A 20956-nucleotide genomic window follows, 5' to 3' on the forward strand; every position below is an offset into this window, starting at 1 on the left:
GATTGGACACGGATACAAAATATGGTCATGTGCATGAGGCCTTAAAGCGACCCTCCCCCCCCCCCCCCCAGTTTCAAGAAAGAAAATTTGCATAAACTGGGGAGAAGGAAATACACTTAGGCTACTTTCACACTTGCATGGATCAGCAAAAACGCTTTTGTCATGATAATACAACCGTCTGCATCCGTTATGAACTCTACTGTGTCAGAGAAAACGGATCCGTCCCCATTGACTTGCATTGTGGGTCATGCCGGATCCGTCTTGCTCCGCGTCCCATGACGGAAAGAAAGCCGCAGCATGCAGCGATGGGGACGCGACCAAATGGAACGGAATGCATTTTGGAGCACTCCATTCTGTTCAGTTCCGTTTTGTCCCCATTGACAATAAATGGGGACAAAACTGAATCGTTTTTTCTCCGGTATTGAGACCCTATGACGGATCTCAATACCGGAAAATGTAAACGCAAGTGTGAAAGTAGCCTAGCGGGTTCCCATGTTTTCAGCTGCAGATCCGCCAATTCCAAGCTCCTCTTCTGCCTTCCAAGATGGCCGAACCGCTGTTCAGACCACCTGGTGTGCATTTAGTTGTCCCTGCTGCCCTCCGATAGCGCTTCTCATGTGAGCAGTGCTGGCCAATCCAAGAGTCGAGCCAGACAAGCAGGAAGCCTCTTGGACGACCAGGCACTCCTAGAGGCCATCTTGGATGACGGAAGAGGAGCCTGAGATGTTGGCAGATCTGCAGCCAAAAAGATAAAGAAGAGGACACCAGGTACGTGTTCTGCCCCGGTTAATGTGAATTTTGGAGGTACCGCTTCACTTTTTTTTTTTCAGAAGATGAAAGAAATGGATCCGTTATATTGATTCTGGGGTATGCCTTCAATGTCGGAAAGGTGCCAGAACCACCTCTAGGACCCGCTCTTATCTCCAGAACGGGATGCCAAAGTGAACAGACAGCACGCCAGGCAAGTGCGGCCACCCCATTCACTTCTATGGGAGTCCCGAAAATAGCCGAGCGCTGCCTCGGCTATTTCTGGTAGTTCCATAGAGGTGAATGGAGCGGTGGCCGCGCTTGATCGGTACGCAGTCCTCTCATTTCTATGGGACTTTAGAAATGAATGGAGAGCATGTTCCGCCTGCGCAATACACTCTCCTTCACTTTTGGGGGCCCATTCTGTAGTCAGTTCCGTGCTGTCCGTAAAATTATAGAACACGTCCTATTCTTGTCCCCATTACAGACAAGGATAGAGCGGTTCTATTAGGGGCCGGCCGTTCCGTTCAGCAAATTGTGGCCGGGGATCCGTGTTTTGTGGATACACAACTGGCGGACAGCAAAATAGCCAATGGTCGTGTGCATGAGCCCTAAGGCCTCGTTCACATTTCGGTGTCAGTTGGACATCTGTAAAAAAAAAGCGTCCATGTTTCATCCATGAAGATGTCCGTGAATGATCCGTGTCTCCGTTTTTTTTTCCCTTTGTGTGTTATCCGTAATCCACAGACGTTGCACAACTGAAAATGAATTTCCAAAGCCTGCCCTATCAGTCTTCAGTGGACACCATCCGTGTTGTGTGCGTGATTTTCACGGACCTATAGACTTCAGTAATCTATCTTCAGGATACTTCATCAATATCAGATCGGTGGTTGTCCGACTCCTGACTGATTGCAGAGATTATGATGGTCTGGTGAATGCTGCAGACTCTTCCTAAGCCAGTGACGTCACGTTCGTCGGTCACATGGCCTAGGCGCAGCTCAGTAGCATTCAAGTCAATGGGTCTGTGCTGCAACACCAAGCACGGCCACTATAAAATGTACGGCGCTGTGCTTAATCGGTCGCAGCGCTCACTGGAACGCCATGGCGGCCTCCTCAAACAGCTGATTGGAAGGGGTGCTGGGAGTCTGACCCCCGCCGATCTGTTATCCTGGAGATAGGTCCTCAAGAATAAAGACCCAGAAAACTCCTTTAAATGGGCTGTTCAACTGATAACAGTAACACCCCGTCATTTACTGAACAATGGATGTTAATATCAGTTGTCACAGAATGCGCACAATCTACATAACCCCAGACGGCTTCTTTCTTCTGACCTGACTAAAGACAATATTGCCCCCTTGTTTTCCATCACATAATATAAATGTGGCATCCCTCAGCTCAGCAAACTCTTAGCGCTCCCAGCAGTTCTGCCCTTAATGCGTCTTCAAGTTTAATAACTGGAAGAAGGACCGAAATTACAAGGTCGTCAATAACACCTGACAGTGATGGCCGCCGTTCAACCGCATCCCTAATAAGCTCACAATGGACACAGCGTGCACTCCAACTGTTAGCCCAGAGGACACATCACATGCAATGCTAGCGGGCACCCTGGGCATCTAGCGGGTAACGGAAAGTTCTTAGTTAATATTAGTGGCATTGAAATAGCTGTAAATGAGTTGTTGAGAAGTAAAGAATAGGAGTAATTGTTCTCTGCATGGAGTCTGAAGAAACGTCACAATGCTGGAGTGAGATCTCAGATAATCTATGAAGAGCACAGAGGACTTGGATAATACTGAATTATACAATGTCTTCTTCTCCAGTCACAACCAAAACCCGGTTTTAGGTTTACAATTGCTCAACCTGCGGCCCTCCAGCTGTTGGAAAACGACAACACCCAGCATGCCCTGCTGTAGGCTGATAGCTGTAGACTGTTTGGGCATGCTAGGAGTTGTAGTTTTGCAACAGCTGGAGGGCCACAGGTTGGGCATCCCTGGTAAAGAGGATGACAAGGGTCAAACAACTCCAGGACTTATCCCTTTGTAAGTGGTAAGGGATGAGTCAAGCAGAAGCAGAATTTTAAATGCAGCTCTGGATATGACCAATGTATATGCAACAGGCGCCTCCCCCCAGGGCCCTCCTATAACGCGTCGCAGGTGTAGGAATACTGAGTGGTGTACTGTGGCCTAAATGTCTCTTTATGTGTCACGGTGCTCCTACCTGGATACCGCTGGACCCAAGGCTTTGGCTCCGAAGCAATAATAGGGGGAATAATTGAGGGATTGGAAAGAATAACTTGAGTCCACACCTTGAGATGAAGTTCAACAGCAGCTTTACTTTGAATAAACGTTTCTTCCAACAGCTTACAGGCTTTGTCTTGGTTCCAGCATCTTTAGCATTAAACTGGCAGGCAAACTCAACTCTGCTCTATCCTTCTCTCACTCTGCTGTACTAACAAGCTGACTTGGTAACTTGGCTTCTTCTTTATGCTGCACTTCTCTCTGTAGTCGGACCTATGTTCGGCCAAAGAACTTTACTGCTGGCTCCTGAGGCTTTAGGCTTCTGCCTCCATGGCCAGCAGAGCTTAGGGTGCTCTGGCTGGCGTGGGCATGTCCAGCAGAGACGTGCCCCTGCCCACCCTTCCCCTGTCTAGGGAAGACTAGACTGGAACTAACTGGTCCTCATCCTTCCTGCAGGAAGTAGGGCTAGATCCCACTTCTCTCCAGAGGGGAGTTAGAATGAAATGGTAAGTTCCATTCTATCTAAGATAGCTCTGCCATATTTGCTGCCACCTGTTGGTGAACCAGGCATATTATATGAACATAACAGTTGCAAAAAGATTAGGAATGCATAGTGTATAGGACCTGGACAGAAATACATAAGATGGCCTTTTATTAGCCCAATAAAGACAGTAGCAGGGTGTAGGAGTGGTAACACCACTCTGGGGTGTTACATATAAAGCAGGGTTCACACCCTGTTTAACCCCCAGCTTGGCTTTCTGTCAGAGGTCAAAAGAAGTTCAAGGGATTCATCTTTGGGCTCTGATCTGCTTTCCTTTTGTTTCAGTCATTTTGGCGGATAGTATAGCGTGGAAGACTGTGCTATTCCGTCCGGCCCAAAACGAATGTTAAGCAGGTCCAAAGATCAATCCTGAGGACTCTGTTTGCTTCATTTAAATGAACGCTCCCATCGTGGTCATACTTTTCAGGTATTCCAGAAAACAAATGTAATGGCGAACGCAGCAGGGCCTAAAAGTGTTGTGAACCTGACCTACAGTAAGTCATTTTGTGACTCAAGATTTTATTTGCTCAAAGTAAAGTAATCTTTTAAAAATCAGTTGATTTTTAGGTGTTTAATACTTTTGCAGCACACACCAATCATTAAACAATCTCAATGTTATGTCAGAAGACTGCATCAATGGCGATCCCTTAGCTGGCGCATCCAAATAATCAGTACTGAATGATTCTAAAGTCTCCATAGGTAGAGCATTGTGGTTCTCATACTTTCCAAGTTCCTGGACTGGACCTCATGGTCTTGTGAAGTGGTATTCAATGTCTCCAAACCTCTTCACACTTGATTTCTACTTGTAGGGTACTCAAAAGGGGTTTTCCGGGATTTTAACATTGGTGACCTATCCTCAGAATAGGTCATCAATATCAGATTGGAGGGAGTCTGACACCTAGCATCTCTGCTGATCATCTGGTTGAAGAGAAGTCCAAGCTCCGTGTGAGCGCTGCCTTCCTTTCGTTGTTTACCTGTTCGCCTTCGACATCGCAGTGGTAAGCAGATGTAATCACAAGAAGCTGTTCTATTCACTTCTATGGGACGGCTCCTTCCTTTTCAAGTGTATACTACAGAGCCTTCCCACAGAAGTAAATGGGATAGCTTGTAATTACACCTGCTCAACACTGCAATGTCGACAGCAAGCCTGTAAACAATAAAGGAAAGGTTGTGCTCACATGGAGCGCAGTCGTCTTTTAAACAGCTGAGGTGCTGGGTGTCGGACCACCACCAATCTGATATTAATGACCTATCCTGAGGATAGGTCTTCAATATTAAAATCCCAGAAAACCCCTTTAAAGAGAACCTGTCACCAGTTTTATGCTGCCCTATCTGAGGGCAGCATACAATGGTGTTAGTTACCCTTAGAAAAATGTTGGGCCATGTTCTTGAATTGGCCTAGTCGTTTTGAAAGCTGAGCACTGGAGTCCTCTCAATACACAATGCACACGGGAGAGTCCTCATAATTATGAGAGCTTGGCTCTCCTGTCTCTGATTGACTTTTTTTTTCTATGGCTATCAGCAGTGGGGAGTGAGGAGAGCCGAGGGCTCATGCATGTGAGGACTTCTTGGTTCAGACTGTGTACTGAAGATGTCCAATACCTGGATTGTGGTGGAGCTTCTCAACACAGGTTTTACTTTGACCAAATGGCTGGGTCAGATGAAGTATTTTATGAATAAAGTGGTGGCTTACAAAAAACTCTCCTGTAGAACAAAGAGGTCCTCGGCAGTCTTCTGAAATTATATCTCTTCTGCATTTACCCTGTTCATCTTGACTATGCCGTCATAGATCCGTTGTTATAGAAATTAGAACAACAACACCATACCCCTTAGGCTCAGCTCAAACCTCCCGTTCTGTGAGCTCAGGGTTGGATTGACCCACCAAGGATCCTATGGTGGGTCCAAACTTTGGTAAATTAATACAACAAGGATGGAAAGGTCCAAAAGAAGTCAAACTAATTTGGAGTGGACTCCTAAGTCAATCACTTCAGACCAGGATCACAAACAACCTATTAGAGATCTGTCCTGTGTGTACAATGATAACAACAACAATTGTGATGCAATTTAAAGGGAACCTGTCATCAACTTTGTGCTATCCCTTCTAATGGCAGAATAAAGTAGAGACAGGTGAGTGGATTTCAGCGGTCTGTCATTTATAAGTAAAAAGTAAGTGGTTGCCGAGAACCAACATCACAATTATTGCAGACTGGGCCTGGAAAAGAGTCACGGCCACCTGAGAAGAGTCATGGTTATTGATGAATTCCTGCTCTCCTGCCCACCTGCTGATGACTGACCGTCTTCTACCGAGTTTTCTGTCTTTCTCTTTAGGAGAAAACTGCCAATCATCAGCAGGTGGGTAAGAGAGCAGGAGATTATGGATAACCATGACTCTTCTCAGGTAGATTTCACTCTTTTCCAGGCCTGGGCTGCAATGATTATGATGCTGGTTGTCGGCAACCACTTACTTTTAGCTCATGAGTGACACACCGCTGACATCAGCATTTCTGTCACTAGTTTATGCTGCCCTCAGTGAGGTCAGCATAAAGTTGATGATAGGTTCCCTTTAAGGTGTATTTGTACATTTTCTCTATAGATCGAGGGTGGCCCCAAGTATCATGTCTTCTGGTGGGGTCAATGAAACCTAGATCAACTGATGATCAAGGTGCTGCTACTAATACATTCCATTGACATGTTTGATGCTGTATCTGGATTATAAAACAATGTAATACACATGGTATTTTAAGATTTGCACATTTCTATGGCGTTTTCAGATCTAGAGTCAAGAGTTAAATTCCTTGTATATGTCTATTTTGCTAAGAAATCTTCTGATCTCCCCCCGGTATATAGTGTGATGAACATCTCCACATGGTAGAGGTATGACACATATCACATCGTAGTAAACAAGTTATCCGTTCTTGAGCAGTGTGAAGATGCGACACTGAAGGTTCATCATATGCTGAGGTCAGGTAGCACTTCAGCTAAACAATGATTAAAGGAAGTGATAAAGAATACTAAAAAGGAAGTCAATTTATCACAAAAAGTATCTGCTATAAGGAAATGTGCAATTTAACCTTAACCGAAGCTGAAGCTGTGAAGAAGCGGGAATACATTAGTTTTGCAATGAGTTACGGCCAGAGGTTATTTACTAGAAAAGTGAAGCAACAAAGTTGTTATTTTCAATAGAAGCATAATGTCTACTCTATATTTAGGTCAACGAGAGAACAGTAGGCTTTAGTATAGATCTAATCAAGAGGAGTTTTTTGAGATTATAAAAGTAATTTTTGGTTATTTCATAGCCATATTAGTTTCCATTGAAGTTGGAAAACAGCCAAAATGGCCACCATTAACATTCCAATGGGGCCTAATCCCAAAGTATTGGGATTCCCTTTAGTCTTGACCTTGACATTGGCCTTGTTCTTGGTTATTGCTCCTTCTTTGCCCTCTACTTGTGGTTCTACTCCTGATTCTAACCCCAGGCTATATCCTGACTACCCTGCTGACTCATGCTCTGGCCCATCCAATTATTCTCTTGATTCTCTCCGTATTCTCTTGGTTTTGGAATGCTATGGTCTACTAGCTAAGGTAGGTTGACAGAGATGTATAATTTGACAATGTTAACCCCTTTAATTATTTCTACTTAGATCAGGATCACAATGCACAAGAACAGGAGCCAAAAAAAGTTAGCCCTTAAATCTGCAGCCAAGGGATGACCCTTTAAATAGTCTACCACCTAGCCTAGCCAGATTGACAGCAGAGCTATATAGAAGGAAGCCACCACTGTATTTCTTCTCACAAAACAAACAAGGTTTTTACACCTGAGTGACCCATTCAGCCCTCAGGCCCAGGCCCAGCTACTGTGTGTGCTTTGGTTGTAAATATGCCCACAGAGATGGGATCAGGAGAAGGCCACTAAAGTTCGTACAAGTGCTCCAAACTGTTAACACATAGTAAACCCCAGAATATGACTGCATGCTGTAAGTGGAACTAAGGAGCTTGCACCAAATCATAAAAAAAAAATCCTCAGACCAATATCCTTCCTCCAACAAATCACTCTACTCCAGATGACACCTGGCATTGTGCATGGTGGTCTCAAATTGGAGTTTAGCTGCTGGGCCTCAAAGTTCCTATTCAACAACGTATTACTAAGATATATAGTTGACTGGAAATTTGCAGAAGGGTAAAAATCGGCAGTATTGGATTGTTGAAATGGTGGCATCCAAAGATATTCCCTGAGCTCTTCTGGAAGAGCCATTCTACCATTCAAGGGGTTGTGTCCCTTCAGCAAATGGCATTTATCATGTAGATAAAGTTAATACAAGGCACTTACTAATGTATTGTGATTGCCCATATTGCCGCCTTTGCTGGCTTGATTCATTTTTCCATATACACTGCTAGTTTCCATAGCTGCAGCGCAGATACCAGGTGCCTATGCATACTCCCACGGACCCGGCCACCAGATATGCCAGTGCTTTTTTACTATTCTGTGCAAGCAATTGTTCCCACATTCAGTTTGCATCATCCATTTGCGCTCGTACTGCCCAAACACTTGCAGTGTAATGCAGGCTTAATTGTCTCTTTGTTATCATTGGTTATCTTAAACTGTCTGCTTCATTACCTGCCACATCATTTGTCTGCCTCATTACCTGACATCTCCATCACCAGTTTGCCATCACCATTTGGTTCCTGTCATCTACTGGTGAGTTTCTACTTCTACATATTTGCTACCTGCCAGTGTAGATACATGCTTTTTCATAAATGTTTTTTATTTTATTTATTTTTTATTTTTTGCATTATTGCTTTTGCATTATTATTGCAGTCTTCCAATTGGTATGTGGTTCGGCCCTACTACAAGACCTGGGAGCATTCAGAGTACCGGGAAACACCTTTAGTACCTAGGAAAGGTGACTGCTATAGGTGAGGTCCAGTTCTGCAGTCTAGTGAACAACTGGCAATGTTACAGATAGGTCAAACTCCCAACAAATGTTTCTGCTTTATATTCCATTTTTTGAGTTATATTTTTACCAATTAAAATGGATAACAAATGACCCAGCTAAATTGCTCTTTATCTGATCTTCTGGAAAAGGGACACCCTGGAGGCAACACACTGGGCAGACAGCCAGAACACCATGGTCAGTTTCTCAGATCTACTAGTCTGACTTTCAGTAAATACTCTGCGACAGAAGTTATTATCTCAAAGAAGGCAATATACAGTAGATCACAAAATGTTCATTGTCATTACTGAAAAAAAAAAAGATCTCAAAATGAAAAGTCAGAGACAGGTCTGCATGGCCGAGCCTGGAGGAACAAAAAAAACATTGGCTCCTTAAATCTTAACCCAACTAGTAATGACATGTACAGTATTTAAGCATAAAGTCCTACAATGTTAAACTTCTGGACAGATTCAAAAGATAGAGAAAACCACAACAAAAGCATCAACAATAATGCCTTTGTGTCAATACCATGAGCTGCATAATTACAGCACCCATCATGATTGATAATCACCTTCCATGAGTCCTGGCAAACAGTTCTTAGAGTCAGGATTCGGTTGTCTGACAATCCCATATAAAAACTATAGTTGTTAGGCAGTAAATCCCTAGCAACCAATTTGTCTCAAATGAAAACAAGCTTGGCGGTCTACCTAATACATTTAGATAAGACGATTTAAAGGGAGTCTATCACCACATTTTAGCATGTTAGACCGTTAAAATAGGGTTATGTGATCCACCCAGAACATAAAAACGGTACCTTTGTTGTAGAAAACAGACTTTTCTTTTTGCCGAAAATGAACTTATAAGATTATGTTCTGAGCCCTCTCAAGTGCCCAGGGCGGTCTCTCAATCCTCGGAGCCCCAGGCAGCACCTCCTAAACGGCTCATAACCCCGCCCTCCGTGCGCCTCTGCCCGCCCGTTTACTCCCCTCCCCTGTCCTTTTCCACTGTGGCTGTGCGGTCCAAATCGTAGCGGGCGCATGCGCAATGCGATGCCCGCTCCTGGCAGGGCATCGCAATACCTACTGCGCATGCGCAGCCACAGTGGAAAAGGACAGGGGAGGGGAGTAAACGGGCGGGCAGAGGCGCACGGAGGGCGGGGTTATGAGCCGTTTAGGAGGTGCCTGCCTGGGGCTCCGAGGATTGAGAGACCGCCCTGGGCACTTGAGAGGGCTCAGAACATAATCTTATAAGTTCATTTTCGGCAAAAAGAAAAGTCCGTTTTCTACAACAAAGGTACCGTTTTTATGTTCTGGGTGGATCACATAACCCTATTTTAACGGTCTAACATGCTAAAATGTGGTGACAGACTCCCTTTAAGTAAATTTCAGTATCTATTGCATAATTCACAAGACTAGAAAAACAACCAAAATAGCCATAGACTTTAATATTTGCACAAAGGTAAAATAGCACCTAAAGACAAATTGTTAAAGTGTAGCTGAGTTTTCATAATAATTGTGTTTCTTTGTACAATCATACCTGTGAAGGAACAGTTATGTTTGGGCTTCCCTAATGTTTTTTTAGCCATATTATTCACTATTTCAGTTGCACAGCTAGATGCATTTCACTCAGAAGCAGCTGGCGTCTCCCTTCTATAGAAGTTTACTAGCACTGTACTGTTTTGACGTTCTTTCTCTTTCTTCCCACTATTTGTTTGTTTTCATCTCTGGAGCTCACAGAACAAAAAAGACGGGGAAGTCACACTTACAGACACATAGGAGAAGCCTATAATCTGTATAAAGAAGGCTCAGGATCTCGGCTAGCTCTGAAACGCCCGCATTTCTCGTGAACCTTCTTCTGTGTCTGTGTTACTAGGGACAGATTTTGCCTGACAACAGGCAGTCGACTGCTAAAGCAGGGGGAAGTGAGACCCCTAGTGGCCATGACTTTACAGATTTTTTTCAGATGGATGCAGGCATATTTTTCAAATTAAGTGATTTAGAAATGTGCTAGTTAAACCATTCTCTATTAAATTGAAAAAATTTTAAAAATGAAATTGTGTGAAAGTACAGTGACTTTTTAAAGGTTGTAGATAAAAATAAATTCTCATTAGCTGTGGAATGGAGAATACTCTTCCTGGTTGCCCTTCATTTCCTATTGAGCTGTAAATTTTCCAGTTTCTGGAGCCTTCTTCTGCAACTTAAGATGGCAATGGTGCTTCTCAGTCTACCTGGTACACCAAGTACAAGAATGGGAGTGCCAAGCCCTCAGAGCCAGTGGCCCCACCTTCACTAATCACCGGTAATTTCATGGTTGCATGCCAAGGTTGACCCTGCCCCCAGCGATAAGGGTCAGAAAAGTCAAACCCATCTTGTTCATTAAATCCCCGGGACAGTGTCATTCTAACAATGTCAACCCCTTGAATTAATTCTACAGAGTGATGGAAAGAAGCATGCTCCACACTCTTACCTAGTAATACATGATTTAATGTGACTGGGAGGAGGAAGCCATGAACTTACTCTACAAATAGAGGAAGTGCTATAAAAAAAAAACCTGCAAATCCTGTTGCTCAAATATAAAAAAAATCGGACCCAACATGAGTCGCTGAACATTTCTATATATTTCTGTTCATTAACATCCCAGATGATTACCCATTTACTGTGAAGCAAAAAAATGCTTCTTACCAGTCTCCTTCTTTCTTCCTCCACGGTAATGAGTAGGCGAGCAAACTCTTTTAAGGATTGAGCTGAAAGAAAGGAAACAGGAGTTAAGTACATGTATTGACCGACTGATAAAAGAACTTCAGAGGAACATAACAACTAAAAAGAGACTTGCTCCGGAAAACCCATACAGAAGGCTATTAAAGGGGTTCTAAAACTAGAAAGCGATGACGGGGGGCTTAAAAGAGACAAAACAATTGCACATTTGTCTGTCTGCAATCTTCTAAAACAAACACAGTTGTAGAAATCTTCTCCTGGTCAACTCCATCTTATGATTAGCTGAATAGGAAACTATTGGCATGTCCTTCCATTCAGGGGTGCACAAACACAGGGGGGGCTATGAGGGTCCCATGGGTCTTAGGCTGTGTGATTCAAATATAATGCACAACAACTGCTTTTCTTACATCTCCTACGTTCCAAGGTCCTTTCAACTACGGGCAAGATTGCACTGGGTGCTTGGTCCACCAGCCTCAGAAAGTAGTGTGTTGGAGCATGGCACTAGGGGGACCCAAGGAAAGGTAAGTAAATGCCATTGTCTAGTCCAAAGTCTGAATTTTTGGGAGGATCTCTATATGTTTAGGGTAGTGATACCCAACCCGAGGCCAAGCCAAGCAGCCATTGGAAAACTAGAACTTAAAGCATGTTCTGGCAGCCTGTGGAGCTCTGGTCTGAGGTCTGAATTCATTTTGGAATTTTGATCTAGGTTTGCAGACCTCAGTGGTTTTTATTTTTTACCAGAAGCAGCTCCACAGTTGACCATGAGCTGTGTCTGGTATTGCAGCTCAACCTGAATCCCCTTATTCTTCTCATACAACACCTTTAAGGTTAGGGCTCCTCTGTGATCCTTGGTCACACTTGTGTCAAGATGACACAATTCATGTTGTAATGTGCAGTAAACTATTAAAACAATTCTACTATGCTATTATTCAGTATACTACACTGTCCCACTACCTGGTACCTCCGACCCGGACCTGGGGGTACTACAATTGTTTATTGTTATGCATTGTATTTTAATGTTTGTTTCCTGGCTATCACTACCACCAAGGAAGGTATGGCAAAGGTTGGCAGGACCAGGATTAACCACCCCATTCCTCTCCTCCTGGTAGGAGTGGGCTGGTGCTGCTTCCTGTCAAGAGGGGGATCCTGTGTAGCTGCAGAGTGGAGAGGACGCTGTCTGCATTACTCCTACTCCTGATTTCTAGAAAGAACCATTACAAAATTGTCTCAAGTAAAGCCTTGAGAAGATACAGACTCCAGAGTGAGCTGCTATATTCAGCTTCTACAGATACTGCTGTGAAGTGAGGGAATACAGCTAAAGACACCCATCACCAAACAAAGTGCTAAATTGCCACCAACCAACCTGATTCAATATTCTTGCTGGTGCCAGAGGAGAACTGCACAAAAGCCCGCTGCTACTGTATGTATTTCAAGTTCTACGTTGCACTTAGTAAAAAATGACTTTGTTACATTAAATTCTGGCCTTATTCTTTAGTGCTACAACTTTTACTGCAACCGACCCTGGGGAGCGACAGTCTAGATAGGACACTGTGGCACAACTACACTACATCAGGGCCATTATGACTCCCATCCTCTACATCGGCTCCCACAGGGGCTCACTTCAACAACAAGTTCAGGAAGACAGTGTAAAAAGAGATAATCTTTTTCTACGTGGACCTTGGTTCTACTTTAAGTGTGTCGAGGGGTGCCAGAGTAGTGAGATAGTGTACTTTACTGGATCATAGCACCATATTTTGCTTGCTGCAATTATGACATTCCTTTTTCCCCACAGGTTGTGTTCCCGCCACGTCACAGTCAGTTGTAATGACAGTAGAGTATCAGGACCCCAAATAAACAGCACCTCATATCTCAGCTTCAGGTTTTGAGTAGAGATACACTGTACCCGGATTCCACAGGGGCCACTACTTTATTCAGCGCAATGAAAGGAAAATAATTTTACAGGAAGAATCTGCTGGTAAAATGTACGAAATCTTCAGACCTTAGGAATCTTGCAGTGTTATTAGAAAGAGTACAAAGACAATATAAATCAATTACTATTTTATAAATTTTACATATTGTCGTCTGCAAAACACATCAGTATGAAGAACGGCTGCCACAGAGAGTTGATACATGATATTTCCCTTCTGTGGGAATCGTGAAACTGGATGGTAAGGTGGCTCATGGGAGAGTATCAAACACATTTGTAAAGTGAATAATATGGAAATCTACTTAAAAATGGCATTATATAACAGGTATGTGTGGGCTGATGTGCAGCAATGCTTGCTGTCAAATGCGTCTCCACATTCTAGTGCTTCCTGTCCATTGCTGTGAGGAAACCAAATGGATAAGTTCTCCATGAAGAGCCTCATCCCACTCCAAAGTCTCCCTTTCCCCAAAAATTTTTTTGTTTGAAAATAACAAATTCTGCACTACTATAACTTTGGATGCAGGAGCAAAACATGATTATAAAGGGGTGCATCCAACTGCATAGGTGGCCTTCCCCATCCCCCTCCTTGGGTGTCCACCTCCCATTACCACTAAATAATCCGAATCTACACACACATACCAGAATAAGATAGATAGACAGACAGATAGATGGATTAGATACTCAACATTGAAATTACACTAAAAAGGACAAGCTTTAAGGTCATGCAAATTGAGGAGGCAGCAGTTGTTGATCTCCAAATTATCAAATTTTCAAGCACCTAGCTCCAATCTGTGCCATGTGGGAGGGGCATAAAACCAGACTGAAAGCAAAGTTTCTTTTTAGCCACATGAAACCTCAAAAGTAGTATCTAGTCATGAGCGATGATTGTGTGATGCCTCCTGTTCATCGACATGCCAGTTATTGGGTGGCAAACCATCAGAAGGTGTCTGGATAACATTGGGTTGCGAGTCAGACATCCAGCTACAGGTGTTCCACTGACCTCACACCACCGCTCTCAAAGACATGGTAAACAGCAAGACAGGAATGGAGGTCTGTCCTCTTAAGCGATGAATCTCGTTTTTCTGTCCCAGATGCAGAGATAACCAAATAATATACTGCATGAAAATATTTCCGTGCCAGGGGTCTGTGCTCCATGGCCGACTATAGGCAAAGGCTTACAATACCTATAAGTAAATATAGCCCTGATTTAAAGGGGTTGTGCCACCTTTAAATTTTATTTTTATATTATCCATCATGATAAACTAGTTACTTTTGTAATTTACTTTCTGTTTCAGAAATGCTCCAGTTGTGATCTACTCTCTTTACTTCATTATAATGGCTCCACCTTCTCCAGTTTTAATCTGTATACTTTAGCAATGTACATATCCACCTACTGAGGTGGTCACACATGCTTAGTTCCATCCTTTAACTGCCACCTGCCACATTTATTGTTAGAAGCTGTGACAGTTACAGGGAGAGAGCTGAAACGGAAAGGACACGTCGCCCAAGAATGGACACGCCCCCTGAGCTGTAATAGAGAGAGAGCTGCAGGGGAAACGACACTCCCCCTGAGCTGCCAGCCAGAAGAGAACTGAGCACAGCAACTGGAACAATGAATGTGGAGTTTTCTGGATCCACCTGAGGTACAGGGATGGTTCTAGCTTTATTAGAAAGGTCTTGTCATGTACTATATAATATCTGGTTTTCATTTTTTAGATTGATCATGGGATAACTCCCTTAAAGCCCTTATGCATGGGCCAATGAACGCTTAAACAAGAGATGATCACCCTAAGTGAACGGGGCCACAACCAGCCAACAAATGAGCAAAGAGCTTGTCGACGGTGTATCTCCCCATGTAATCATAGGATGTGCTGCCAACATAATCTACAGGGCAGAAGATGACTCGTTTACCACCTCATATCAATGAAAAATAAAAATGTGAGAAACAAAAGACTATTTTTTCTATACAAAAACTGCTTTAATGTGGTCACCCAAACAAGAGCCAGAAGGATAATGGCCAACAATCAGTCACACGCTCAGGAGAATATACCAAGGGGACACTCCAAGAAGAAGAATGCTTAGGTAATGTGGTAGTAGCAATATGGCTTTGACATGAATGGACTGAGTTGGAGTTCTCTGCACTTTTGGTAGCCAGCAGCATTGCAGTGCAAGAGATATACCAAAAGGATCTCCATCCCTTTTTTCCCGGATCGGTGGGGGTCCCAAAAACTGTACCCTACCGATCATAATGTCTTATTATATCATAACGTTCTATACTTATACCTTGGGCTGACGAGATTTGAGATATTCATGGTAGCAAAACTTGTGTTTCTAGTATAATCCAGAAGTCTTACACCTCTAGATCACTTCTAGATTAGACTTTTTTAAGGACACAGTTGTTTTGCATTTGCTCAATGTTTTTGATGAGCTTGTATAAAGTTGTATTTTATGTCTCCGACTTGTCAAGGCATGACTTGTTTATCTGTGCAGAACCCGGTCTAACCTGACTTAGAGTTTCAGTGATTTCTCCATCGGTATCTCTGCTGGTCATATTGTACATTTCTGTTGATGGTCTACACTCAGCTGATAGTACATGCTCACTTCAATGAGGAGAGGGGAATAAGCAGCTACCAAACACCTCTGGCACTGGCTTATCTCCTGTAGGAAGAAAGGACTGGGCATGTTGGATTTTAATCTTTTTTCCCCTGACATCTGGAGCTGGGAACTGTTGGAAAGCACATTAGATTGCTGGCTGATCCTTCCAAGATTGTGGGTTCATTTGACTTTCATATAATGGGTATGGCCAGCTTAAAGGTGTTTTCTGAAATTTTGAACATTGGTGGCCTATCCTCAAACAGCTGACCAGCAGGATCCTGAGTGTTGGACTCCTTCCGATCTCACATTGATGACCTATCCTGGGGATAGGTCAAAAATATCAGAATCTCAGACAACCCCTTTTAGTGCTTCTTCATACACATTGTTACACAGTTAATACAGTTGAAACAAGACACAAGTCCTTCAAGTTCAACAAAGGAATGGGTGAGGATGTGATTTTTTGAAAAAGAAAGGGAGACCCAGACTTCTATACATTTTCATAAGCATAAATGCTATTCAATTTTAAGAATTCATCTAAGGCATTTTTTTTTTTAAACTACCACCTGTTTCTGTTGTGACCACGTCCTAAGGTGACTATTTCACAGATTTACAGTTCTTACAGTAAATAAAACGTGATGCCTCTGGAGACTGAACTTTTTCTTCTCCAGTCGGAGGCAGTACCCCCTTGTCTTTTGAGGGCATTTTACATGGAACAGCTTTTCACCATATTTTTTGTAATCATGTCCCCCCTTAGACATTGCTAATTCCAGATGAGGCCGCACCAAAGCGATTTGTAAAGTGGTGATATTACATCCCTGCCCCGCGAGTCCATGCCTCGTTTAATACAAAATTGTGTTAAATGGGTTGAACCCAGACATATCCCCGTTTTCACCCAGGTAACCCCTCTGACATGAGCATCGGAGCATTTCATGCTCCAATGCACTCCTTTGCCCTGCGCTGAATCAGATCCGTTGACTTTTTTTAGGCTCTTCGTGGATAGGTAGGTGGAGGCTTCCGCCTAGCAATGAGCCTGGTGATATCACCGGCACTAATTGGCGGGCTTTAGCGCTTCCATGGCCTATAAAACAGCTAGGGCAATGCTAAAGATCGCCCATCAGTGCCGGTGACATCATTGGGAGGCTTCCGCCTAGCAGTGCCTGACTTGCTCACAGTTTGCTTCAGTACCTGCCATTTTTGTGTGCCCCTTGTGATGTTACTTCACTTGGAGACTGCATGGGGGAAAAGCATCATTAAATACCATGCATAAACGCCAAGAAAAAAACTAAAATTGCTGTTGCAGTTTGGGGGGAAAAAAACTCCCATTGAGCCAAAAAACACACTTCAATGGTGAAAAAACAGAGAACCACAAAAAATCATTCATGTCCCGAGTTTAATATTTCCCAGAAATTTCCATGCAACATCTGAAGTTGGAGTTTTGCAAAAGCATTCAAAAACACAAAAAAAAATAAAAAATATGTGTAACACCAGGTTAAAGCAGTTATCCAGAACATAAGCCTTCCCTTAGGGCCCTTTAAGACTGGGGCTACACGCCCTTGTGTGACAGCAAGTCTAAGAAAAGTCACACGACCAAATCATTTTGATAAGAATTTAGCTTAAATTAGTGTTTATCAACTGTAAGGAAGATAAAGATAAAGGGGGACATGAAGACTGGCGCTTTAGATGCCGGTCTTGGTCCCTCCTGTGATGGCGATTTATTTGCCTAAGTTACGTAGCGGCGCCGGCCTCTAAATAACTTAGGAGGACTTTACACTTGTCTAAATCGACACCAGCTCTCTTGTTGGAGTAGATTTAGACATTTTCTACGCCTAAGGGTCCATTCACATGCCCGTATGAATGGTTCCGCATCCGTTCTGCAATTTTGCGGAACGGGTGCAGACCCATTAATTTCAATGGGGCTGCAAAAGATGCGGACAGCACACAGTCTGCTGTCCGCATCCTTAGTTCCATTCTGCTGCCCTGCAAAAAATATAGAGCATGTTCTATTCTTGTCCGCAGCCCCGGACAAAAATAGGCATTTCTATCAGAGTGCCGGCCATGTGCGGTCCGCAAAATGTGGAACGCACATGTCCAGTGTCCGTGTTTTGCAGATCCACAATTTGTGGACCCAGCATGCATGTGGAACCTGCACTCCCTAAATTTTATGGTGACCAGTATGGCACATAACAGGTAGTATTTAGTGTTAGGTTCCAGTCTTATAGAGATCGCCTTGACGCCGGCAGACGGGCCCAAATAATTTAGTACAAAATGAATTCGCCAAGTATCTCAAATTTACAAAATAAGCGTAGCATTAGCACCAGAATATTTTCTATAATGATGGCATTATTGTACGTTATTTGTGTTTGCAGAGTGCTGTTGCATTGAGTTTTTTTTCTCCATGTTTCTAGCCATGGTGGAGTGCACCTGCGCATTGGGATGTGCTGACTGACCCCCCCCCCCCTTTTTTTTGCAGTTGGACCCTAAAACAGGCATTGAAAATGATAAATGAGACGGCCTGCCGGCACGCCCTTTTCCCCACCCACGTCAGGCCTCCTTTTTAAGACCTGGAGTTTAGTGGCGAAAAAGGGAAGAAGTCGCAGATTGCAGTGCAAATAACCTTTGTGCCGCAATATGCAACAGATATATACCAATAAGTGGCGTATATTTGTTACTAAATGATCCCCAAAGGCTACAGATCGTGACTCTCTGAAGGATTCTCTGAGAGGGAGAAGCAACATCCTGCAGAGGCAGAAACTGAAGGCTGCACAATACAAACTGCTAAGAATTTTTAATAAGGACGAATTGAAAAAAAAAAACTTTGTCCAAACTAAATTTAATGCAATAATTAAAAAATGTCCCCAAAGGTGCCCTGTCTTAACGTGGTCGCGGCTTTATACCGCCAGCCCATGAACTACAGAGCAGCCTAAAACTGAAAACAATGGGAGGCAGACACCACACGGCCGCCGCTGGAATTTTAGTGTGGTGTCCGCTGCAAATTCTGATGGCAAATTCTGCTATTTGAAGGGGTCCAAAGGGATTTCTATAGGAGAAGCTGAGAACATGAACATAACAGATTTATTAATATGGTCACCGAGCTGGGAATATCAGTTATGCGGTCCATAACGAGGATCTGCCAGCTCTTCTGACATGTCTGTTTTAGTACTTACTTGTACTCCTCATAATATAACAATTCTTTAGTTCTTTTCTTAGAACTCTTTTATTCCTCAGGGAAATGTATGAACACAATGACAAACTGGGTGTTACTAATTCCCTTGTGAATGGGGAGCGCCCCTACACGCTCAATGCTGTCCAATGAGTGCTGACCAGTCAGACTGTGTCCGGACATACCACACTGACAAGTTGACAATTAATTCATACATTTATAGGAGGAATAACAGAGGAATGGCGCAACAGAGAGCTACAGAGAAGAATCCAAGTATTTATTAAAACAGGCATGTCAGAAGTGTCAGCTGCAGACAGCATAGGTGATGAGTCCTGATCACTGGAGGTGTCATCACTAGGAGATCTACCATTCACAGGATAGGTGATAAGTGATCAATGGGGGTCCCACTGCTGTGACCTCTAGCGACCACTGTGTCCTGTGTCCCCCATTTGAACACTGCTGGTCAGGCACACGTCCTGTGCTACATTTGTGCTCTTGGGAAGGGTTGAGATTGCCCAATGATATACTCTTATTTTGTAAACAAAAATAAACTTTTTGTGCACATTTTGCAAGTTTTTAAAGCAGATTGCGAGTACAGGAAAGAGAATCAGACGTTGTATCACAAAGGTAACGCCCCCCTCGATACAGTATTCACTTACTGTACATAACAAACCTTGAAGGCATCTGGTCCTGCAGTAATCCTGTAATGTGTATCATCTGCGGTATATTGTGCTGCTACATTGTATCTAATAAGTGACACGTAAAGAACACTTTCACAGGACTCCAATTGTTACAGGAGCCACACAAACGAAGCAGACCACAGTTTCCACTCTCACCACCATCATTATACCATTGGGACCAAATCCACGGAGCGGATGATCCGCCCCGGCCTCCGTACTGTCACTAATACTGTTCAGATGTGTCCCCTGCTTGACCTGACAAATCTCCGGATCACAGTAAACTTATAGGATCACAAGACCTCCCCATGTGCCTTCAAGAGGCACAGAAGGAAACCATAGGCCCAGCAATGCAAGATGTGGTGTTAGGGAGCTGCCACAGTTTTTGTTTTTTGGCTCGTGTGTTTTTTTGGAGGGTTGGCATTATTTTTGTCACACAGTGTGTTATTTGCATTTTTCCCATCCTTTTTTGTTTAATAGAAAGGGAAACTGCCCAAAAAAAAAAAGAAAATGCTGCGATTTTAAGAAGACTCCAGGGGACCAAAAACAATGTAAAAAGTCTGTAGAAAAATGCATTAAAAAGTCTGTGCAATAAACGGCAAAAAAATAAATAAAAAAATGCTGATAGATGCCAGTAGAACCTGGGTGTGAATCCACCCTCATATGGGTTTTCTGGACTTTAATATTGATGCCTTTTTTTTTTTTTAGGATAGGCCACTTAATTTAATGGATAGAAGAGGGTGTGTTATATCAATGGCCAGTGCCTGCCAAGGAGAGCTGAGCGGCTCTGCTCACCTGCCCCTCCGGTCCCAGGCTCCAGTGGCCCAGACCTGCCGGCCTTCCTTTCCTTCTTCTCGGTGGTCCTGGCCACCGGGGCTGCCTGGCTGTTTTCCCTCGCAGGCCATGGCCTGCTTCTTGCCAGCAGTGCCTCTCATGGCCTATAGGGTGTGCTCGCTTCCTGCAGTCTATGGACAGCCACCCAGGGGTACTTAAAGGGGTTCCTGTACCTTATCATTACTGATGATCTATCTTTTGGATAGATCATCAGCATCTAATCACTGGGGTTTCACTTCAATGGGGCTAAGCGGCAAACAATGAGTCTGTATGGGAACGAACGATGGCATTAGCGATCACTCCTCCCCATACTGTGGAGGAGATCGCTACTTGTAAATATAATGGTCTCCTCCACTGATGAGCAGGCGATTGCAGGAAAGGAACGCCTGCTGAATTGTCCCATCTAAAGGCTCCTTTATACTATAGACTGCTGTAGTTTACTATTTATTGAGGCAGGGCTTAATAGGAACTTTGCAATGGCAGCCTTGGAGCCTTCACAAAACTCCCAACTGCCATAGTAACTTTACTGAATGACTCCTGAAATCTCCTTGCAATGGAAAGGATGGGGGGGGGGGGGGGGGCATCCAGTTGTCAAT

General features: G+C 43.6%; 1 protein-coding gene across 1 annotated transcript in view; it reads right to left on the minus strand.

The window, feature by feature from the left end:
• The window catches only part of ARHGAP42 (Rho GTPase activating protein 42), a 301803-nt gene that overhangs the window by 159413 nt on the left and 121434 nt on the right, over positions 1-20956 (minus strand). The window contains exon 3 of the mRNA XM_044285062.1: positions 11135-11196. Coding sequence (XP_044140997.1) covers positions 11135-11196 — 62 coding nt within the window. The remainder of the gene's footprint in view (positions 1-11134; positions 11197-20956) is intronic.

This window comes from Bufo gargarizans, chromosome 3 (assembly GCF_014858855.1).
Source record: "Bufo gargarizans isolate SCDJY-AF-19 chromosome 3, ASM1485885v1, whole genome shotgun sequence".
In the NCBI taxonomy this organism is placed as follows: domain Eukaryota; kingdom Metazoa; phylum Chordata; class Amphibia; order Anura; family Bufonidae; genus Bufo; species Bufo gargarizans.